This window comes from Mobula hypostoma, chromosome 8 (assembly GCF_963921235.1).
Source record: "Mobula hypostoma chromosome 8, sMobHyp1.1, whole genome shotgun sequence".
In the NCBI taxonomy this organism is placed as follows: Eukaryota; Metazoa; Chordata; class Chondrichthyes; order Myliobatiformes; family Myliobatidae; genus Mobula; species Mobula hypostoma.
In genome coordinates, this window is record NC_086104.1 from 152,218,281 (window position 1) to 152,242,504 (window position 24,224).

Sequence of the window (24,224 nt, forward strand, 5' to 3'; positions counted from 1 at the left end):
CCTGTTCTCACTGCTACCATCAGGAAGGAGCAGGAAGGAGGTACAAGAGCCTGAAGGCACACACTCAACAATTCAGGAGTAGCTTCTCATTATTGAACCTATGAACACTATCTCACTACTTTTTATTTTTTTTATTTTTGCTATTAACTATATATATATGTATGTAAAAAATATATATACACTTACTGTGTTGGCACGTGGCCAAGTGGTTAGGGCATTCGTCTAGTGATTTGAAGGTCACTAGTTTGAGCCTTGGCTGAACCAGCGTGTTGTGTCCTTGAGCAAGGCACTTAACCACACATCGCTCTGCGACGACACCGGTGCCAAGCTGCATGGGTCCTAATGCCCTTCCCTTGGACAACATCGGTGGCGTGGAGAGGGGAGACGCAGCATGGGCAACTGCTGGCCTTCCAAACAACCTTGCCCAGGGCTGCGCCCCGGAAACCTTCCAAGGCACAAATCCATGGTCTCATGAGACTAACGGATGCCTTTATACACCTACTGTAATTCATAGTTTTTATCTCTATTATTATGTATTGCATTGTGCTGCTGCCACAAAGACAGCAAATTTCATGACACTCAGTAGGCAGGTGATATTAAACCTAATTCTGATTCTGATTTCACTGCCAATTTAATTCACTCCGTGTGACAAAAAGAAGCTGCCTACATAGAAGGCTACAGGTCCAGATATTTGGTCATAGTTCTGAAAATAGTTTGGGGTATAGAAAAAGAAAATGTTCTGAAATCAGTGACGGGTCGCTGGTGGTGAACGTCCAAGGACACCTGGAGGTGGCAGCATAGGTAGGTAAGGTGATGCAGAAGCCATCTGGACCTCTTGCCTTCATTGTCTTCAATACAGCAGCAGGGAAGCAATGGGACAACATCATCAAATGTTGGTTAGGAGCTGGAGTTCTATGGGAAGGATATGTTTGCACTGGAGAGCAAGCAGAGGTGATGCATCAGAACATCAGTTATTACCTCGCAACCATCAGGCTCTTGAGCCAGAGGGGATAACCACTCACCCGATGCTAAGCTGTTCCCACAACCTATGGACTCACTTTCAAGGACTTTTTACCTCATATTCTCAATATTTATTGCTTGCTTTTTTTCTATTTGCACAGTTTGTTGTCTTTTGCACATTGGGTTGTTTGAGCCTCCTGTTGTGTGCGGTCTTTCATTGATTCTACAGCGTTTCTTTGTATTCACAAGACAAAGGAGCAGAAGTAGGCCATTTGGCCCATCGAGTCTGCTCCGCAGCTCCCCCATGAGCTAAACTATTCACCCATCTAGTTCTAATTGCCGGCTTTTTCCCCATATCCCTTGATACCCTGACTAATTAGATACCTGTCAATCTCCTCCTTAAACACCCTCAATGATCGGGCCTCCACAGCTGTATGTGGCAACAAATTCCACACATCCACGACCCTCTGGCTAAAAAAATTTCTCCTTATCTCTGTTTTAACTGGGTACCCTCTAATTCTAAGACTATGGCCTCTTGTCCTGGACTCACCCACCAAGGGAAACAACCTTTCCACATCTACTCTGTCCAAACCTTTCAACATATTTAGAATGTATTTACTGTGAAGGTCCACAAGAAAATAAATCTCAGGGTTGTCCATGGTGACACATATGTACTTTGATCATACATTTACTTTTGAACTTTGGATGTTGCCTAGAGAAAACATTTCACTAGGCAGCACGGTAGCGTACCAGTTAGCACAACACTTTACGGTACCAGTGACCCTGGTTCAGTTCCCGCCGCTGTCTGTAAGAAGTGTGTATGTTCTCCCCGTGGCCGCAAGGATTTCCTCCGGGTGCTCCAGTTTCCTCCCACAGTCCAAAGACCCACCGACTGGTAGGTTAATTGGTCATTGTACATTGCCCCGTGATTAGGCTAGGGTTAAATCGAGGGTTTCTGAAAGAGTCAGGAAGGACCTATTTCTCATTGTCCCTCAAAAAATAAATGAAAAGAGAGACTGGCTAGGTTGAATTTGTTTTCCTTACAATGCAGGAGGCTGAGAAGGGACCTGACAGAGATATACAAAATCGTGCAGAGTTCTGGATTGGGTAAATAATAGGAAACTGTTTCTCACTGAAGAGGTATCTAAAGCTGGAGGCATGATTGTAGAGCAAAGAGAAGGAGGTTTAGAGGGAAGAGCTATGACATGGAACAGACTGCCGAGAATGGCTCGTAGAGGTAGGTATTCTCAAAACATTTTAAAAGTATCTAGACAAGCATTTGAATCTTCCAGGCTTAGAAGGTGAAGAATCAAGTGTTGGTTATTGGGATTCATATTAATAAGTACTTGATGGTCAGTCAGACACAGTGAGCCGAGGGCCTGTTTCTGTGCTTTATAAGTCTATGACAGTGGTTGTCGGGAATTTAGGCACCAATTCATTGTCATAAAGAAAATTCATAAAGGAGCTCTAAAGAAGCAAAGGAGAGTTGAGGAGCATGTTACCTAAGGCAATGTGTTTTAATAATTGTGAGAGCTAGCATTAGTGATCATGACAACTTCAAAGATAATTTAAAATGGAACAAACATAGGAGATAAATTTGCAAGATGTCATCAAAGAGCAGAGAAATACTGCACAAGAGATTCTGCAGATGAACACACAGAAAATGCCGGAGGAACTCAGCAGGTCAGGCACAATCTATGGAGAGGAATAAGCAGTTGATGTTTCGGCTCGAGCCCCTCTCAGCCCAAAATATCGACTGTTTGTTCCTCTCCATAGATGCTGCCTGACCTGCTGAGTTCCTCCAACATCTTGTATGTGTTACAATGAAATTCTGCTCAGCACTGTAAACACTTTAAACCTCTTTATATAATGCTGTTCACACTGTAAACATATACTGGTATTCTTTATGTACACTTTAGTCCATATCTGTACTTTAACCTCAAACTTTATTTTTATATAATTCTTCATTCTTTGTAATTATTGAACGTTTTTTTTTGTTTTATGTCACGCTCTGACAAACGCCCCACAGCAAATTGCTAATACTTGTATAGAACGAATAAAGTTGATCTTGGGTCCTTGAATGTGGCTAATTATATAGCTCTTTCAGCGAGCAGACCATGAACCAACTAGTCTTCTCCAGCCTTCCTGTTCAAGGGAAGAACGAATGGACTGAACTGTTTTTAATGCTTCATTTTCCCTTTTCAAGTCACACACACCGAAACCCGGAGGCGAAGATTTGGCAGAACTGCTCCCTCACCAGCCCCTTGCATATGCAAAGCCACATATGTTCAACCACAGGCAAAGCAGCCAGCTAACAAGAATCAATTCAACCTACCAACAATTAGTCCTATCTCACAGTTGTGGTCGTCATAACCACAAGACATCATGGTCCCCACAGTGTCATTCACCACCGCAACAACATCGATTTCAAAATCCTGTCCAAACAACAAAAAAAGGAACAGATAGTCAAAGCTTTCCCTAGAAGACCAGTTCATGGACATACCAAACCAATTACATTTCTTTACATTGTTTTCTGATACATACCCCTCGCCTCTGGATAGCTGTACGCAGTAATTCGACCACGTTTCGTCCCTCTACACCACTTGCCTTGAAGCCTTTCGTCCAATTAACCAAAACACTCTGGAGCAGAAAATAAGGAAAGAAAGTTAGATTATACCAAACCAACTTCTGTAGATTCGTAGTGGAGAGTATATTGACTGGCTGCATCACAGAAAATCGTACAAAAAGTTGTGAGTGCAGCCCAGTCCATCACAGGTAAAGCCCTCCACACCATTGAGAACATCTAAACAGAACGTTGTCACAGGAAAGCAGCATCCATCATCACGGATGCCCATCACTCAGGACACGCTCTCTTCTCACTGCTGCTAACGGGAAGCAGGCACAGGAGCCTCAGGACCCCCACCACCAGGCTCACGGACAGTTACTACTCCTCAACCATCAGGGTCTTGGCCCACAAGGTATAACTTCACTGAACTTCTCTTACCCCATCATGAAATGGACTCACTTTCAAGGACTCTTCATCTCATGTTCCCGATATTTATTTCTTATTTATTTTTTATTATTATTATTTCTTTCTTTTTGTACATGCATAGTTTGTTGTCTTTTGCACACTGGGTGAACAGAAGACAAATTGATTCTATTCTGGTTATTATTCTATTATGGATTTATTGAGTATGCCCGCAGGAAAATGAATCTGTACGGCAACCTGTATGTACTTTGATAATAAATTTACTTTGCAGATAAGAGACTCTGGAGTTATGAATAGCATACTTATGGATTAACTAGAATTAGAACCAGTCTTCAGGAAATAAAACCTGTACACAATATAATTTCCAACTCAACACACACACAAAATGTAATTTCCAAATGCTAAATTATGGCTTGCAAAACCAATCACTGGGTGTGGGACGTTATGATTCTCCAGAGGGGGAAGACAATTGATGAATGTTCTCACTCTTCCTTCAGTTAGTCCTGACGAAGGGTCTCGGCCTGAAACGTCGACTGCACCTCTTCCTACAGATGCTGCTTGGCCTGCTGCGTTCTCCAGCAACTTTGATGTGTGTTGATGAATGTTCCTGCTATTAGCACGTAGTTAAAGATGCCTCCTTGCAGCCTAAAGGCACAGTTCAGCAGATCTCTTTTGTCTCTTAACCTTCATGGAGCCGTCTTTCATCACTGTAACAAAGGGGGGTCTATTTGGTGTGTCTGGTCTTTGTACTGAGGCTTCTGGAGCAGACGCCAGGATAGAATATTCAAAGATATTCTGCTTGTTGGGAGGTGCCTCCCAGACAGAGTACTTAGTTATTTATTTAGCAATACAACATAGCACAGAAGCATAGTGGTTAGCACAATACTCTACCGTAAAGTGACCTGGGTCAATTTCCACCCCTGCCTGTAAGGAGTGTGTATGTTCTCCCCTTGACTGTGTGGTTTTCTGGTTTTCTCCCACAGTCCTACCAGCTGGTTGGCTAATTAGTCATTGTAAATGATTAGGCTAGGAATAAAGGCCTATTCCACCGGTAACTCAATAAATAAATAAAGTAGGCCCTTCCAGCCCTTTGAGCCACGTTGCCCCAGCAACCCCACAAACCCAGTTAACCTCAGCCATAATCATGGGACAATATACAATGACCAATTAAGCGGTATGTCTTTAGACTGTGGGAGGAAACCGACGCACCCGGGAAAAAGTCATGCATTCCACGGGGAAGGCATACAGAGACCCCCTACAGAACGGCGCCGGAATTGAACTGGGAACACCAGAATTCCCTGATCTGTAATAGTGTTGCACTAACCACTGCACCACCATGGTGCCCGTCTGTAAATGACGAAGGTGTAGTTTCGTAAATTTGCCTTACCCTAATCAAATTGTTAAAGCTAGATAAATGATCATAACAATTGAAATCGGTTAATCACTTATTGCTATCTTTGTGTTGAAATACAAAATGAGATTCTCTTGAACTCTCTCTCCTGAAGGTTCGCTAAGCGAATAAAGACTTTTGTAATTCCCATTTACAGCCTCTTGTGTGACTCAGTTTTAATTCAGTTACAACAGGGCAAAGATATGGATCATAAAGTTCGATCAGACTCAAAGTCCCCCTTTAACAAATCTGTTTTCCACACTTTAGGATTCAAAATCTTTAATTAATTTGCTCACACGTTTTCCTCTCACTATTGCTGAAAGAAAATAAAGGCAGGACAGAAGCTCCAGTTGCTGTTGCCAGATCCAAACAACAATGAAGTGCACAAGTTCAAAGTTCAGTGGAGCAAAATTTCCACTGATTTGGTCACTGATGAGCCACAATCAGCAACGTGTATTTCATTAGTGAAAACAGCAAGGAAACGAAGCAACACACGCAAAATGTTGAGAGAACTCAGCAGGTCGGGCAGCAGCTACGAAGAGGAATAAACACCCAACGCTTCGGGCTGAGATCCTTCTTCAGGAAACAAACTCCGCGGACCTGACAAAGTTTCCTTTAAAGAATGAGGGGCATAGATAAAGTCCATTTGTTTTGTGTTGTGTCATATGACGTGGGCGATTATGGTTGTTCCATGATTATGAACGTTCTTGGCAAATTTTTCTACAGAAGTGGTTTGCCATTGCCTTCTTCTGGGCAGTGTCTTTGCAAGACGGGTGACCCCAACCATTATCAATACTCTTCAGAGATGGTCTGCCTGGCGTCAGTGGTCACATAACCAGGACTGGTGATCTGCACCAACTACTCATATGACCATCCACCATCTGCTCCCACGACTTCACATGACCTTGATCCAGGGGCTAAGCAGGTGCTACACCTTGCCCAAGGGTGACCTGCAGGCCAGCAGAGGGAAAGAGCACTTTTACCTCCTTTGACAGAGATGTATCTCTACCCTGCCACCGAGATAGATAGGGTAGACAGACAAAATCTTTTCCCCAGGGTAGAAATGTCAAACACCAGAGAATATGCTTTAGGATTAGATGGGGGAAGTGAGGGTAAGTTTTTTGTGCATATACTGGTAGATGCCTGCATTGGGTTACCAGGGGTAGTAGTGGAAGCGGGCAGTTTGGTGGAGCTTTTAGATAGACACAAGAATATTTAAGGAATGGAGGGATATGGATGATACAACAAAGGAGGATTATTTAGTGTAAATGGGCATCAAGATTGTCACAACGGCAATGCTGAATATACCTGTCCAGTGCTGTCTGTCCTTGGCACTACAGTTCAACCTAGGGATATACTCAGAAGATTCTGGCAACAAGTGCTTGTGTTTCAGGTCAAAGTGTTTGCAACAGAGCAAAGATGATGAAACATTAAACATGAAATGATTAACTATGAAGGGTCTCGGCCCGAAAGATCAGCTGTTTACTCCTCTCCGTAGATGTGGCCTGACCTGCTCAGTTCCTCCGGCATTTTGCTTGCGTTACTCTAGTTTACTGATGTCATTTGCGAAAGGGAACTGCTGGCACATATTGTAGCATCCAGGACATCTTCAAGGAGCGATGCCCCAAAAAGGTGGCGTCCATCATTTAGGACCCTCATCACCCAGGACATGCTGCCTTCTCATTGCTACCATCGGGGAGGAAGTACAGGAGTCTGAAGGCACACACTCAATGATTAAGGAACAGTTTTACCCTCTCTGCCATCCAGTTTCTGAATGGCCATTGATCCCATGAACACTACCTCACTACCTTATTATTGCACTATTTATTTATTTTAACTATTTTATATATATATTATAACTATTATGATTATGTATATATAAAGTGTTGGTGCGTGGCCAAGTAGTTAAGGCGTTTGTCTAGTGATTTGAAGGTCGCTAGTTCAAGCCTTGGCTGAGGCAGCGTGTGTGTCCTTGAGCAAGGCACTTAACCACACATTGCTCTGCGATGGTACCAGTGCCAAGCTGTATGGGTCCTAGTGCCCTTCCCTTGGACAACATCGGTGGTGTGGAGAGGGGAGACTTGCAGCATGGGCAACTGCCGGTCTTCCATACAACCTTGCCCAGGCCTGCACCCTGGAAACCTTCCAAAGCACAAATCCATGGTTTCATGAGACTAACAGATGCTTATATATATAATAACTGTGAATTACAGTACGTATACATATATAAAGTAATTTACAGTTTTTATTATTATGTATTTCTTCGTATGACTGCTATGCAACAACAAATTTCACGACATATGCCGGTGATATTAAACCTGATTCTGATTCAGACTCCATACTGATAGTGATGTGTTGGTCGTTAATTACCCTCTGGACTGGCCTGGCAAGCCATTCAGCTCAAGGGCAAAACGAGGATGAGCAGTTCCTGCTCCTCTTGACTTTGATGTTAAAAACCTCTGATTAAAGCAAGCAATTAACCATCCGGTAAATATCATGCTTAATAATCAGAATCAGAATCTGGTTTAATATCACTGGTATGTGTAATGAAATTTGTTGTAATTTCATTAGCAATGAAATACAGTAGCAATACATAATGATAAAAACTGTGAATTACAAAATTACAAGAATTACATATATATATAAAAGCTAAGTTAAATATATAGTGCAAAAAGAGAAAAAAAAGTAGTGAGGTAGTGTTCACGGGTTCAATGTCCTTTCAGAAATCGGATGGCAGAGGGGAAGAAGCTGTTCCTGAATCATTGAGTGTGTGCCTTCAGGCTCCTGTACCTCCTACCTGATGGTATTAATGTGAACAAGGCATGACCTGGGTGATGGGGGTCCTTAACGACGGATGCTGTCTTTCTGAGGCATTGTGCCTTGAAGATGTCCTGGATGCTACAGAGGCTAAGTTTACAAGTTTTTGCAGTTTATTTCGATCCTGTGCAGTAGCTCCCCCTATACCAGACACAGCCTGTGAATGACAGTATATATATATAGTTAAATTAATTAAGTAGTGCAAAAAGCGAAAAAAAAAGGAAACAGTGAAGTAACGCTCATGAAAACAATGACTTGTCTCATTTTTGGCCTTGTTATTTCCCATTTGCCATTATTCCAGTTGCTCTGCCCTTAAAACCCTGGATTCAACAGCACTAGGAACAGCACAGGTGTCGTTACATCTATCATGGTGCCACTGTTCGATGGTATTATCCTAGGAGTCTCAAGTCTTAAAGGAAGCCTGTTGCAGAGCGTGGAATGAGAACATACTTAGTGTTTAGATGTCGCTCACAGAGGGTAAAAGAAGGAACTCACCTCGTCCAGCTTGGATTGTTTGCAGGGAAAGGAAAACGTGAAGCCCAGAGGGAGCTTTTCATCCTTGATGTTCAGTTCTTCCATCACATCTCCCAGGCAGTTGGCAATGTGATCGAACAGCTACAAAAACAATGAAAACAATCATTAGGGGCATGAGGACCTCCATCTTTCTTTTTGACAAAGAAGAACCCTGCACCAGCTGGGGACTTGGATGGTCAAATGAAATTATGCTGTAGCACTTTAATGATGTCGAGCAAACTTAATGGGACAGCTGGCCCAATTCTGCTCCTATATATTATGGTCTTATTTCCTCGATATAGTAATATTAATAAAGTACAGCTTTATTAAATAAAGCTCCTCGTATTCTACCGTGCTGAACTTGTGAAATTCAATGCCTCAAGTATAAACTTAACATTAGGTTGGGATGTGTTAAGTTAAAGGGCAAAGATCAAGGGCAGTGATTACAAAATTATACTGATGCTATAATTTGGAGACGAGATAGAGAGGGATCATCAGATGTAAGAAGCAATATACTTTCAAGCTGAAAGTGCAAGTAATAATCTAAATGAAAGATATAAAGTCATACAAGGAAGGTACAGGGTTGATAGATGCTAACAGACTGTTTACACTGACTAGCAACCCTGAAGCCAAGGATCATAATGTGTGGATTAGGGATTAGCTATCTAAGGTTGGGAACAGGGTCAATGACACTCAGTATTGTGAATTTTTGGAACGCTCCACCTGAAGACCATATATTGTAGACACTCAGTACATCAGGCAGCACCTCTGGAAATAAATAAACAGTCGATGTTCCGGGCCACTATTTAGGTCTCAGCCTTGTTTATTCATTTCCATACATGCAGCCCGACCTGCCGAGTTCCTCCAGCGTTTTGTGTGAGTCACCGCAGATTTATTTATTGAGATGCAATGTGGAACAGGCCTTTCCGGCCCTTCGAGCCACGCCGCCCAGCAACCCCCTGATTCAATCCTAGCCTAATTTACAACAACTAATGAACCCACCAACCAGTACATCTTTGGACTGTGGGAGGAAATCGGAGCACCCAGAGGAAACCCACACGGTCACGAGGGAGAACATACAACCTCCTTACAGGCAGTGAGCGGCAGGAATTGAGCCCAGGTCAGCAGTACTGTAAAATGTTGTGCTAACCATAACAGTACCGTGCTGCCCTCCAGCATCTTGTGTTTATGATATACTGCAGACGTTTAGTCATCAAGCATATTCTCCAGCATTAGGGGTTCAAGGGATTTCAGATGGGAAAGGAACCATTCTCCACTCTGGCTCCCCTCTTATATCTTCTCTTCTCCTCATCTGCCTGTCACATCCCTCTAGTACCCTTCCTTCTTCACTTTCCCCTATAGTCATTGTCTTCTCTTATCCGATTCCTTCTTCTTCAACCATTTACCCCTGCCACCTATCATCTCCCAACTTCTCATTTCATTGCCTCTCTCCCACTCACCCACCTTCCCCCTCACCTGGCTTCACCTATCACCTGCCAGCTTGTACTTCCTTCCCCTATCTTATTCTGGCCTTTTCCCACTTCCCTTCCAGTTCCAATGAAGGGTTTCAGACTGAAATAGTTTCTTCTTCTCCATAGGTGCTGCCTGATGTGCTGAGTTCCTCTGGCAGGCTAGATGTTCCCGATGTTGGGGAAGTCCAGAACGAGGGGTCACAGTTTGAGGATAAAGGTGAAGCCTTTTAGGACCGAGATTAGGAAAAACTTCTTCACACAGAGAGTGGTGAATCTGTGGAATTCTCTGCCACAGGAAACAGTTGAGGCCAGTTCACTGGCTATATTTAAGAGGGAGTTAGATATGGCCCTTGTGGCTAAAGGGATCAGGGGATATGGAGGGAAGGCTGGTACAGGGTCCTGAGTTGGATGATCAGCCATGATCATACTGGATGGCGGTGCAGGCTCGAAGGGCCAAATGGCCTACTCCTGCACCCATTTTCTATGTTTCTATGGCATTTTATGTGTGTTGCTCTGGGTTTCCAGCATCTGCAGAATCTCTTGTGTTGAAGATAGGGAAGAAATTGGAGTACATGTGGCACTTCAGTCTTATCGCTCAGAAAACAAAATTCCTTTATTCCAGTTCCATTTTGTAAAATTCCCCTAATTGATCACCTTCAATCTAAAACACAGGATGGAAGTTCTATTTTGGTCAAACCAGCTCACTTCCAATGGCACTTATTTCAACTCAGTTCTCCACTACATGCACTGTTCCCTCAAAGCTGCACGGCCTCACTGTAGCTGAAATACTCCCACACACATAGCCCTTGTTGCCGCGCAGCTGGAATAAAGACAGAATGAGAAGAAGCTTACAAAATGTGAAAGATTTTCTTTGTTGCCCTGTATTTCATTATACTCTACAATTAATAATTAAGTATGTGATTTTTCAATTTTCATTCTAAATATTTATAGTATGCATATTACAAAAACACACTTAAAGTGCTGCGCAGTTTTTAGGCCATGTAAAAATTTCCTGCACACTGCAATGGTTGGTCCACACAGCTGTAAAACAAAAGTTACAGGGAACGTTACCTACACATCAAGTCACCAGCCTTTTCTTGCTCTTTCCAATTTTAAAAGCAGCCTTTGACAATGGTGTGTTATTAATAAAAGGGGGGCATCTAAGCATTTAGGAACACCGAGGTTTTTCCATTCACATGCCCTCTATTGTCCTACTTTTCCAATTTACATAAAGCGTCACACTTTGTCTCATGTCTCTCATGGCAAAATACTCTCCACACAACTGGACTTGGTGTGCAAATAACAGATGGTCTAACCTGGATCCTCAACGCTTCCTCACCAGGCAGTGTCTACACTTTCTGAGGAGACCGAGGTGGGCAAAGCTCCCCACCCCCATTCTAACAACTTTCTACAGGAGCACCATCGAGTGCCCTGTCTGGCTGCATCATTATGTGGTACAGAGGCTGCAAGGCATCGGACCCATAACCCTACAGAGGATAGTAAAATCCACCAAGACGATCACCTTTTTCACTCCCTTCCCCTATTTGTGATATTTACTGGGAGCATTGCACACTAAGGGCCAGAAGTACTGTTGGCGATCACCACCAGCCATCCCACAATCTCTTTGACCCATGAGCATTAGAAAGGAGCTACAGGAGCATCAGGACTAGGACTGGCAGACTGGGTAACGGCTTCTTCCCTCAGGCCGCGAGACTAATGAAAACCCTGCTACCGTCGAGGAAACGTCACTAGGTCAGCATGCTGTATCTATTAACTTATTTATGGTAATATTTTGGCTTAGGTGCCCTGTGTTTTATATGTTACGTGGTTCGCAGGAATGTTGTTTCGTTTACATGATTTTATTGAGCTGCGGCATGGAATAGGCCCTTCTGGCCCTTTGAGCCGTACTGCCCAGCAATCCCCCAATTTAACCCTCACCTAATCACGGGACAATTTACAATGACCAATTAATCAGCCAACCACTAACTTCGGACTGTGGGAGGAAACCAGAGCACCCAGAGGAAACCCACGCAGTCACAGGCAGAATGTGGAAACTCCTTACAGGCAGTTACGGGAATTGAAACCGGGTTATCTGTACTACAAAGCGTTGTGCTAACACAAGAAATGGGAGCATGAGAAGGCCATCTAGCCCGTCGAGCCTGCTCCACCGTTCAATAAGAACATGGCTGATCTGGCCATGGACTCATTTCCACCTACCTGCCTTTTCCGCATAACCCTTAATTCCCCTACTATGCAAAAATCTGTCCAACCTTGTCTTAAATATATTTACTGAGGTAGCCTCCACTGCTTCATTGGGCAGAGAATTCCACAGATTCACCACTCTCTGGTAAAAGCAGTTCCTCCTCATTTCCATTCTAAATCTACTCCCCTGAATCTTGAGACTATGTCCCCTAGTTCTAGTCTCACCTACCAGTGGAAACAATTTTCCTGCCTCTATCTTATCTATCCTTTCATAATTTCATATGTTTCTACAAGATCTCCTCTCATTCTTCTGAATTCCAGTGAGTACAGTCCCAGGCGACTCAATCTCTTCTCATATTCTGTCCCCCTCATCTCTGGAATCAACCTGGTGAATCTCCTCTGCACGACCTCCAAAGCCAATATACCCTTCCTCAAGTAAGGAGACCAGAACTGCACGCAGTACTCCAGGTGCGGCCTCACCAGTACCCTGTACAGTTACAGTATAACCTCCCTAACCATTACGCTATTGTGTGTTTGGTTATATATGTACAGTGAGATGAGAATAAAATTGAACTTTCTGCACCAGACTTGCATATTACTCAGATCAGTACTAATAAGCTTACAGCAAATTTGGGTGCAGTTGCAATGATCATCATAATAATTTTATCTATAAATTCTGTCTCTCTCTCTCTCTCTCTCTCTCTCTCTGTTTCTCGGGCAGCCTCTCTGTGTCCAGACTGGATTGTGAAGTTTATGAGGCCAAAGTGGCATTTGCCGACTCTGCCACAAGAGGGCAGGCTTTGCTTGGGTTTCCATCTGCGCTGAACGAAGACTCGATTCTCAGCACCTTCCCAGATTCTTTGTAGATAAGCACCATTAAGGTAGATAAACTTTATGAATATTCTACTGATTGTAATGTTGGTGTGTATGAGATACTGAGGAGGCCAAAAGTAAACTGGAATCAGTTTTAACTGCTTCAATATAAGTAGGTATTTTTACTGATAACAGAATCAGAATCAGATTTGTTATCACAGACAGAAAATTCTGCAGGAAATCCCGAGCAATACACAAAATGCCAGAGGAACTCAGCAGGTCAAGCAACGCACAAGGAGGGGAATGTTGATGTTTCAGGCCAAGGTCCTTCGTCAGAATTGGGAAGGAAGGAGGAAGAAGCCAGAATATTATTGTTGACATATGCGATGTAATTAGTTGTTTTATGGCAGCAATACAGTGCAAGATACATAAATTACCATAAGCTATTAAAAAAACAAAAGATGCAATAAAGTTAAATCAGACATAGATCTATTTGTTGAATAAATATATTGAGTGCTTCATACGGGGAAAAGTTCAAAGATGTTTAAATATATCTATTCTGATGAAAGTGCTGATCAAAAGAATGGTGATCAAAAGCCTGATCCAATATTCGAGGATTGAAAGAGGGGCATAAAAGAGGCGATGGGGTGTGGAGTTGACAAAGTGAGAGAAATCCAGAGCTTCGAGTCCGAGGGGGCAGCCAACAATGGGAACAAGGATCAGGAAAGAGGATTCTAACACTGATGGCTGAAAGATGCCAGAATTAAAAGATGGAGGGAGGGGAAGGAGGTGAGCTAGGAGGTGATAGGTGAAGCCAGGTGGGTGGGAAAGGTCAAGAGCTGGAGAGGACGGAATCTGATATGAGAGGAGAGGGGAGCATAGGAGAAAGGGAAGGAGGAGGGGACCCAGGGGAAGTGATAGGCAGGTGAGAAGGTCACAGTGGGGAATCTTTTTGGTTGTGGGTGTATATGTCAAAGGTGCGGTGTTGGGGATTATCAAGGTCACAGAGCAGGCAAAAGAATTGAACATCTAAGGCAGAGTTCCCAACTTTTTTAATGCCATAAACCAATACCATTAGGTAAGGGGTCCATGGATCCCAGGTTGGGAAGCCCTGAGATGGGACACCAGAATTTTATATACGTTAGGTATCAGATCGATGAAGAAATGGGATTCGTTTCAGGGCAGACAAATACCTGGATAGGCTGAAGCTTATGGAAAGCAGGAAGCTTGCCAGGACCAGCAGAGGGGGTTCCTACCTGTGTGCCTGTGCCATGCATGATGCCCTCTGGAATGGCACAAATCCGATTCTCAATCTCCACATTTTGCTTGCCATTGTCTGAAACTTTCACTCTCAGCACACGGAAGTTAGTCCCTCCCAAGTCAAGGGCCAGGAATTTTCCACTCTCTGTAAATTAGTTAAGGTGGGGTTAATAAAACAGCTTAGACCAGTGTATGTGTGTGAGTGTGTGTGTGTGTGTGTGTGTTTGTGTGTGCGCGCGCACGCGCACAACTCACTAATTTTGATGATTATTCTAAAATCATCACTCCATTACAAATATGAAATATTTGATTTTGCACCAGTATTGCAAGATTCTTCACCATCATCATTATGTGCCCTTGGTATGACATGGGTGATCATGGTCTTTCCACAACCGTGATCGTTCTTGGCAAATTTTTCTGCAGAAGTGGTTTGCCATTGCCTTCTTCTGGGCAGTGTCTTTACAAGATGGGTAACCACTGCCATTATCAATACTCTTCAGAGATTGTCTGCCTGGTGTCAGTGGTCACATAACCAGGACTTGTGATCTGCACCGGCTGCTCGTACGACCATCCACCACCTGCTCCCATGGTTTCACATGACCCTGATCGGGGGGCTAAGCAGGTGCTACACCTTGCCCAAGGGTGACCTGCAGGCTAGCAGAGGGAAGGAACACCTTACACCTCCTTTGGCAGAGACGTATCTCCACCCCGCCACCCAGGATTAGTGCATAATAGATAACTGAGCGCCTTGTAGAGTCATACAGCACAGAAACAAGCCCTTCAGCCCAACTTATACATCCCGACCAAGATCACCATCTAATCTAGCCCCATTTTGCTGCATTTGACCCATATCCCTCTGGGTGGCACGGTAGTGTAGTGGTTAGCACAACGCTTTATAGTACCAGCAAACCGGGTTCAATTCCAGCCGCTGCCTGTCGAGGGTTTATACGTTCTCCACGTGAACTGCGTGAGTTTCCTCCGGGTGCTCCGGTTTCCTCCCACAGTCCAAAGCCATGCAGGTTGGTAGGTTAATTGGTCATTGTAAATTGTTCACTGATTAAGCTAGGGAATTGTTGGACAGTGTGGCTTGAAGGGCCAGAGAGTCCTATTCTGAACCTTATCTCAATAAATAACTCAATCTTTCCTATCCAAGTGTCGTTTTAGTCTTGTTAATGTACCAACCTCAATCAGCTCCTGACAGCTCATTCCATACACCGAAAAATGTATCCCTCCCCACCCCTCAAGTTTCCAATTAAGTATCTCCCCTCACATCTTAAAGTTATGTTCTCTAGTTCTTGATTCTCCAGCCCTGGGGAAAAGACCTTGTGCTTTCATCCTATCTATGGTCCCCAAGATTTGATAAACCTCTATAAATCATACCTTGTCCTGCTGTGCTCCATGATATCAATTCCTAACCTGCCAAACCTCTCTCTGTAACCCAGTTTCTCAAATCCTGGCAAAGTTCTCATAAATCTTTTCTGCATTCTTTTCAGTTCAATGGTTTATTAAACTCAATGTCTCTATCATACAGTCTTTGGCGCCCCCGAACTGGGTTGGACTGATATAGCAGGTGTCCAGATGAAGGGTCTCGGCCCAAATGTCTTCTGTTTACTCTTTTCCATAGATGCTGCCTGGCCTGCTGAGTTCATCCAGCATTTTGTGCGTGTTGTTTTGATACAAATTCTAACATTGGATCAAGTCACTGATTTGTGATGTTTTCAGGAATTAAAATAAAGAGAACTTGCTGAGTTAGTTCCAGCACTCAGTCAGATCATCTGATTTGCTTCAGTCATCTGACTTGGTTCTATAAACCTCAACATTCTTGCCTCAGTTTTTTAGCTTGCAATCAACTTTAAGGTTGTTATAGCCAGGGGGTGGTAATGGGGAGAAGCTCCCACTTCCTATTAAATGCTCCCAACGGCGTGTGTCTCAAGTAGCCTCTGACAACCAAGTCCAGCTCCTGGCCTTCATGTGTAGCTTAGCTACTAAGCCCGCCAGAACCGTTTCTACTGACAGGAGAAGGGGCAAAGGTGGGTCACTGGCACCTTAAAACCAGTCTCTTTGGGGAGATGGGTCTTGTCAGCCACGGTTGGAGAAGGAATACTCCGAGCTCAAACCGCCACAGCCTTGCAACTACACCCACTCATGGGGGAGGCTTCAGGAGTAAAACCTGAGTGGAAATTCCGAAACTGGAGTCCCTAAGGCAGTCCTGCACATTGAGTTCAATGCCGACTGGCAACTCTTGTGACGCCACCGGATTCAATAGCTATGCGGAGAGGAGGAGCCTGCTGTATGGGCAACAGCTCACTCTCCATGTCTTACTGCCCAGGCTTGTGTATAATGTAGACAGCTGGGACGCAGCATCCATGGTTGACCCAGGGAGATTTGCAGGACCATCTTCCTGGCCATTGGGTCTTACTGTAGATCTGATCCGCCCGGTCCACAGGAGCTGACTTTGCGTGCTAGGACAGACTTATCCCTATCTCATCAGGGTATGAGGCCCCCCGGCTACCCTCATCTAGTTTAGCCCACCATACGAAGCAGTGGGTCACCTGTACACCTGTTCATTAATGCAATCATGTGGCAGCAACATAATTCATAAAGACACGCAGACATGTTCAGGAGGTTCAGCTGCTGTTTTGGACCAATAATCAAAATGGGGAAGAAATGACTTTGACCTTGAATCAGCGGTGACAGACAGGGCGGTTTGAGAATCTCAGAAACTGCTGATCTCCTGGGCAACTGAAGGAGTTCATCAAGATCCCCAAATCCTCAAGACCTTCTACAGGGGCACCATTGAGAGGCATCCTGACTGGCTGTATCACCGCCTGGTATGGGAACTGCACCAACTTTGATCACTGGGCACTGCAGAGAGTGGTACGGACAGCCCAGCACACACACCTGTGGATGTGAACTTCCCTCCACTGAGGACATTTACAGCAGCAGGTGCAGAAAGAAGGCCTGGAAGATCATCGGGGATGCCAGTCACCCCAACCATAAACTGTTTCATCTGCTTCCATCTGGCTAACGGTACCATAGCATTAAAGCCAGGACCAACAGGCTACCAGACAGCTTCTTTCTACAAGCCATTAGACTTTTAAATTCACACGTCTGTACATTGTGACGGAGTCATAATGCAAAGATTTTTACTTCCTCGTGCTTTGGGATGGATGTGAGATTTAATTACATTCAAAACTCAAAATTAAAATTTCCATGCACAGCAATTTCTAGGAATTACAGAGAACGGTGCAATAAAAACAAAAACAAAATCCAGTGAGCGGCAGTTCTGTGTGTGAAGACAATGAGACTGGTTCAAGCTGTCCGGTGGGCAACAGTCACACATTACAACAACCGTATGCAGAGCATCTCCGAACACACAACACATTGAACCTTGAAGTGGATGGGTTACGGCAGCATAAGACCATGAACATGATAAAGGAGGCACATCGTAAAGTGGCCACTGATCATACTGATTATACATTGCAACTGCATTGAATGTGAAGACATGTTCAATGACAAGAGGACTACATCATTGTCACCTCCCCCAGGTTATGCTCTCATGTGATCACACAGTCACACTCCAGACAGAGAAGTAAGACTTGAAATCACCAAAGCCACTCAAGCAGAGAACAGCAATTAATGACCTGCAGTTTGCACAAAGGTCACTCGAATGCTGTATTTAACTTAGCTGATGGCACCACTGTAGTTGCTCAAATCAAAGATAGTGCCACAGCAACAACCTCTCACTCAATGTCAGTAAGACCGAGGAGTTGATTATTGACTTCAGGTGGAGAAAATTGGAGGGCCAAGTGCCAGTCGTCATCGGGAGAGTGTCGGCACTTTAAATTCCTCAGTGTTATCATTTCAGAGGATCAGTCCTGGGTCCAGCACGCAAGATAGGACCCAGCGCCTCCGCTTCCTCAGAAGTTTGCAAAGACACTGGTTCGAATGGTGGGCCAAACTAGATGAGGGTAGCCGGAGGGCCTCATACCCCGATGAGATAGGGACTAGTCTGTCCTAGCGTGCAAAGTCAGCTCCTGTCCAAGACCGAAAGAAGCTGCAAAAGATCCTGAACACGGCGCAGCACATCACACAAACCAATCTTCCGTCCTTGGACTCACCTTACACCACACGCCGTCAGAGCAGTGCTGCCAGGATAATCAAGGACACGACCCACCCAGCCAACACACTTTTCGTCCCTCTTCCCTCCGGGAGAAGGCTCAGGAGCTTGAAGACTCGTACGGCCAGATTTGGGAACAGCTTCTTTCCAACTGTGATAAGACTGCTGAATGGATCCTGACCCGGATCTGGGCCGTACCCTCCAAATATCCGGACCTGCCTCTCGGTTTTTTTGCACTACCTTACTTTCCATTTTTCTATTTTCTATTTATGATTTATAATTTAAATTTCTAATATTTACTAATTTTTACTATTTTTAATATTTAATATTTGTAATCCAGGGAGTGGGAAGCGCAGAATCAAATATCGCTGTGATGATTGTACATTCTAGCATCAATTGTTTGGCGACAATAAAGTATAAAGTATAAAGTAAAGATTAGCATGACATCTAGAACTTTGACAAGCTTCCACAGATGTGTGATGGAGAATATATTGACTGGTTGCTTCAGAGCCTGGTCTGGAAACATCAATTCGTTTGAAAGGAAGATCCTACAAAATGTAGAGGATACAGACAGCCCAGGCCATCAGAGGTGAAGCTCTGCCGACCACTGAGCACATCTACACGGAACACTGTCACAGGAAAGCAGCATCCATCATTAAGGACCCCGACCGTCCAGGCCATGGTCTCTCCTCACTGTGGCCACCAGAATGAAGGTTCAGGAGCCTCTGGACCCCCACATCACCATGTTCAGACACAGTTATACCCCTCAACCATCAGCTTTTGAACCAGTGGGGGTAATTTCAAACAGCTTCATTCACTGTATCACTGAACTGCTCCTGCAACCAACGGCAACACACACAAAACGCTGGAGGAACTCAACAGGCCAGGCAGCAACTATGGAAAAAAGTACAATCAACGTTTCGAGCCAAAACCGTTCGGCAGGACTGGACTCACTTTCAAGGACTCTTCATCTCAACATCTGATATTTATTTATTTATTATTTGGTGAGGTCATTCATTGATTCTATTCTGTTTCTTGGATTTACCGATTACATCTGCAAGAAAATAAATCTCAGGGTGCTATATGGTGACGTATATATACTTTGATAATAAATTTACTTTGAATTTACCAGTGTTGCATCAGTCCTACAAAGGAAGCAGCAAAAGATCTTGCCAAAGAAACATTTGTGGTACAAAACGAAAAGAGAAGTAATGATTTCAGAAGTGAGACTAACTGCACTATTAGTCAAGTTGAAGTAAGATAGTTTCACAAAAGCTACAAACTGTGGTAACGTTAACTTAACAACTAATATTTCAGCCATTATTTGTGAAACTTGCATCCCACAAATATCACAGTAATTTTGGTTTAAAATTACTTAGAACGGATTTCTGAATGGACAATGAACTCACTGATTTTGCTCTCTTTTTGCAATAGTTCCTTATTTGGAGATACCTCAGTGGCCACTTTATGAAGATACCTATCCACAGCCTCCTCTACTGTAAAGATGAAGCCACACTCAGGTTGGAGAAACAACACCTTATATTCCGTCTGGGTAGCCTCCAACCTGATGGCATGAACATTGCCTTCTCAAACTTCCGCTAATGCTCCGCCTCCCCTTCGTACCCCATCCGTTATTTATTTATATACACACATTCTTTTTCTCTCTCTCCTTTTTCTCCCTCTGTCCCTCTCACTATACCCCTTGTCCATCCTCTGGGTTTTCCCCCCTCCCCCTTTTCTTTCTCCCTAGGCCTCCCATCCCATGATCCTCTCATATCCCTTTGCCAATCACCTGTCCAGCTCTTGGCTCCATCCCTCCCCCTCCTGTCTTCTCCTATCATTTTGGATCTCCCCCTCCCCCTCCCACTTTCAAATCTCTTACTAGCTCTTCCTTCAGTTAGTCCTGACAAAGGGTCTCGGCCTGAAACGTCGACTGTACTTCTTCCTAGAGATGCTGCCTGACCTGCTGCATTCACCAGCAACTTTGATGTGTGTGGCTTGAATTTCCAGCATCTGCAGATTTCCTGGTGTTTGCGTTATTAAGATACCTGTACACTTGCTCATTAATGCCAATAATCAGCCAATCACGTGGTAACAACTCAATGCATGAAAGCATGCACATGTGGTCAAGAGGTTCAGTTGTTGTTCAGACCAAACATCAGAATGGGGAAGAAATGTGATCTAAATGACTTTGACCATGGAATGATTGCTGATGCCAGAAGTAGGGTAGCTTGAACATCTCAGGAACTGCTGATCTCCCCGGATTTTCACACATAACAGTCTCTAGAGTTTACAGAGAATTGTGAGAGAAACAAAAAAAAAAATCCATTGAGCAGCAGTCCTGTGGGTGAAAATGCCTTGTTAATGAGAGAGGTCAGAGGAGAATGGCCAGACTGGTTCAAGCTGACAGGAAGGCAACAGTAACTCAAATAACTGCACGTTACAATGGTAGTGTACAGAAGAGCATCTCTGAACGCACATCAAACCTTGAAATGGATTGCCTACAGTATCAGAGGTCTACAGACGTGCACTCGTTGACCATTGTATTAGGTACCTTCTGTATCTAATGAATGTATGCACTGTGTGCATAATTTCTTGTTGAAATTGATGGTCTATTTTATGTACTGCATTGTACTGCTGCTGACGAACAACATGTTTTGTGACATATGTCAGTGATGATAAACCAGATTCTGACTAACCATTGCAAATTCCCTAGTTCTCCATACCAAGCATAACTAATGTAATATGAACTCAGTCTTATGGTTTTTATATTCTGTGATTTCGCCCATTCTTTCTCATTGTTTTATCTGTGTAGAGGGAGGGTGTTTGGTGGAGTCGATGTTCTTGTTGTGTTTCATGCGGGGAGAGGGAAGTTTGAGGTTGATTATCAGGTAATCAAGTTGGGTTTTGTGTGGGAGGGCTCTGGGAGTTGATGATCATATTGGTATTCTTTTTTATTGTACGGGGAGGTTGAGTTTGATGTTTCTCTTCTATGGCTTTCTTTGTTGCGTGACCATCTTGAGAAGAATCTCAAAATTATAAATTGCACATGTGCTTTGCTAATAAAAACAGTCATTTTTAGCATTAGGAAATCACATTGCATTTCAATGTTTGTGAAATACTTGTTTTAACAGTGTATGTCGCAAACAGATAACAAAGCCAGTTGAATTTGCTGTCCAACTTGCTGTCCAAGTTGCATGCCATCTTGGACAATGTCTCCCATCCACTACATAATGTACTGGTTGGGCACAGGAGTACATTCAGCCAGAGACTCATTCCACCGAGATGCAACACAGAGTGTCATAGGAAGTCATTCGTGCCTGTGGCCATCAAACTTTACAACTCCTCCCTTGGAGGGTCAGACACCCTGAGCCAATAGGCTGGTCCTGGACTTATTTCCTGGCATAATTTACATATTACTATTTAACTATTATGGTGTTATTACTATTTAATTATTTATGGTGCAACTGTAACGAAAACCAATTTCCCCCGGGATCAATAAAGTATGACTATGACTATGACTATTTCTTTTTATTTCATTTTTCCTGCATCTGTGGATTTTATTTTTGCTTTTCAATGACTGTTCAATAAAGGAAATGTTACTTTTTAAAATGATTAGATGACTGCAATAGTTATCCCCTTGGCAATTAGCCACACAAAAGCTGTGATGATGAAACGTGGACGATGGAGAGTACTGACAGCGTTATTACATTTCAAAGCAAGAGGAGATCTTCCGTTCGTCATTCTTCATGTGGGAATCTACACGAGATTCTTTGTGAAGAACAGTAGTTGGCATGTAGTAGCACAGGGTGACAGGTACGAGTGGAACTGGATCCAATTTTGAGGCAGCAGGCTCAGGAAAGAAGTGAAGTAGTGAAACTGACAGAAATATTTATTATGGAGTAAATGAAACATCTGAATTTGGCTTGTCCTTGACATTCTTTATTTCAAATATTCAACCAGAGCTCTCCTCCCAGTGGAATGCTGGATTTATTTATTTAGAGGTACAGAGCGGAACAAACCCTCCCGGCCATTCAGACCGCACCATCCAGCAACCCACCGCCTAATCACGAGACAACTTGCAATCAATAATTAACCTGCTAACCGGCACATCTTCGGAATGTGGGAGGAAACCAGAGCACCCGGAGGAAACACACGCATGCATGGGTGCAAACTTGCTTACAGAGGATATCAGAATTGAACCCTTGACGCTCTGAGCTATAATAATGTCGCTCTAACCGCGACGCTACCGTGGTGCCCAACCCATGCCTCCAATCAGAGACCAGAACTGGCAAAATGAAATTAACATGGGTGGTTTCGGTTGCCATTTCAAAAAGTTTCGTGACATTTATCTCCTTCCTTCACAGACCATTCACTTCATTGCCTTCTTCCCAAATCTCTGGGTCTCATTAGCATTAAGAAATATTTCCACTTACTACTTAAATAAGTTGAATAACTGGCCTCTACTGCCTTTTATGGTAAGGAATTCCATCGGTTAGCCTCTGGATGAAAAAAAATTCTCTTAATCTAAGCGATAAAATGCACACCTTGCAACCTAAGACTGTTATCTCTGTTTCGAGTCTCATTTCAAACTAAATTTCTATATTCCTGTTTTAAGTGATTGACCCCTTATCTTGAAACTATGTTCTCTTGGTCGCGACTCCCATGAGTGAAAGCATTTTGACATCTGGCGAGGTGGTGAGCACAACACTTTACAGCACGGGCATCCCAGGTTCAATTCCCACCACTGCCTGTAAGGAGCTTGTCCATTCTCTCCAAGACCACATGGGTTTCCCAGTCCAAAGACATGCCAGTTGGAGGGAAATGGTCCTTGTAAATTGCCCCATGATTAGGCTAGGGTTAAATCAGAGGGGTGTTGGCGCATGGCCAAGTGGTTAAGGCATTCGTCTAGTGATCTGAAGGTCGCTAGTTCAAGCCTTGACTGAGGCAGCGTGTTGTGTCCTTGAGCAAGGCACTTAACCACACATTGCTCTGCGACGACACCGGTGCCAAGCTGTATGGGTCTTAATACCTTTTCCTTGGACAACATCGCTGGCATGGAGAGGGGAGACTTGCAGCATGGGCAATTGTCGGTCTTCTATACAACCTTGCCCAGGCCTGCACCCTGCGTCACGAGACTAACGGATGCCTATAAAAAATATGAAATTGGAGGGTTGCTAGGTGGTGCGGCTTGAAGGGCCAGAATGGCCTATTCCACACTGTATCTCAATAAAATAATAAGCTTAATGCTTCAGATCGAAGTTGCTTTACCTCTTGGTGAAGCACTGTGACATTGTCTTCTTTGTGACACTACATAACATGCATCATTGTGGATCACTCAATGGATATCCAAATTCCATCTGCCCCTCCCTCCCTATTAACTCATCAACACTCAGAGAATAGATTGTTCCTTAGTAACTTTCCTCTACTGAACAGGAAGGCATGCATCCTAACACACCCATAGACAGGACAAACCACCTGTATTCCATGGCATGCAGCCAGGTTTGAAGTTGGAATAATAAAAAAAAATCTATCCAGTAATGTCCTCCTTGAAGTTTGGATATTGGAATAATATCACCCTTCATTCTTTCTAAATTTTAAAGAATGCAGTTTAGCATTTAGTCTGCATCTAGTTTGAATTATGTTTCTCAAAGATTTCTTCTTGTTCTTCTGAGCTCCAATAAATAG

General features: G+C 43.6%; 1 protein-coding gene across 3 annotated transcripts in view; it reads right to left on the minus strand.

Annotated features, from left to right (window-relative positions):
• The window catches only part of hk2 (hexokinase 2), a 184,339-nt gene that overhangs the window by 36,364 nt on the left and 123,751 nt on the right, over positions 1-24,224 (minus strand). For all 3 annotated transcript variants that reach the window (XM_063057077.1, XM_063057076.1, XM_063057075.1), the window contains exons 3-6: positions 14,413-14,561; positions 8,652-8,771; positions 3,505-3,600; positions 3,296-3,395 (exon numbers count right to left, since the gene is read on the minus strand). In XM_063057077.1, coding sequence (XP_062913147.1) covers positions 3,296-3,395; positions 3,505-3,600; positions 8,652-8,771; positions 14,413-14,561 — 465 coding nt within the window. The remainder of the gene's footprint in view (positions 1-3,295; positions 3,396-3,504; positions 3,601-8,651; positions 8,772-14,412; positions 14,562-24,224) is intronic.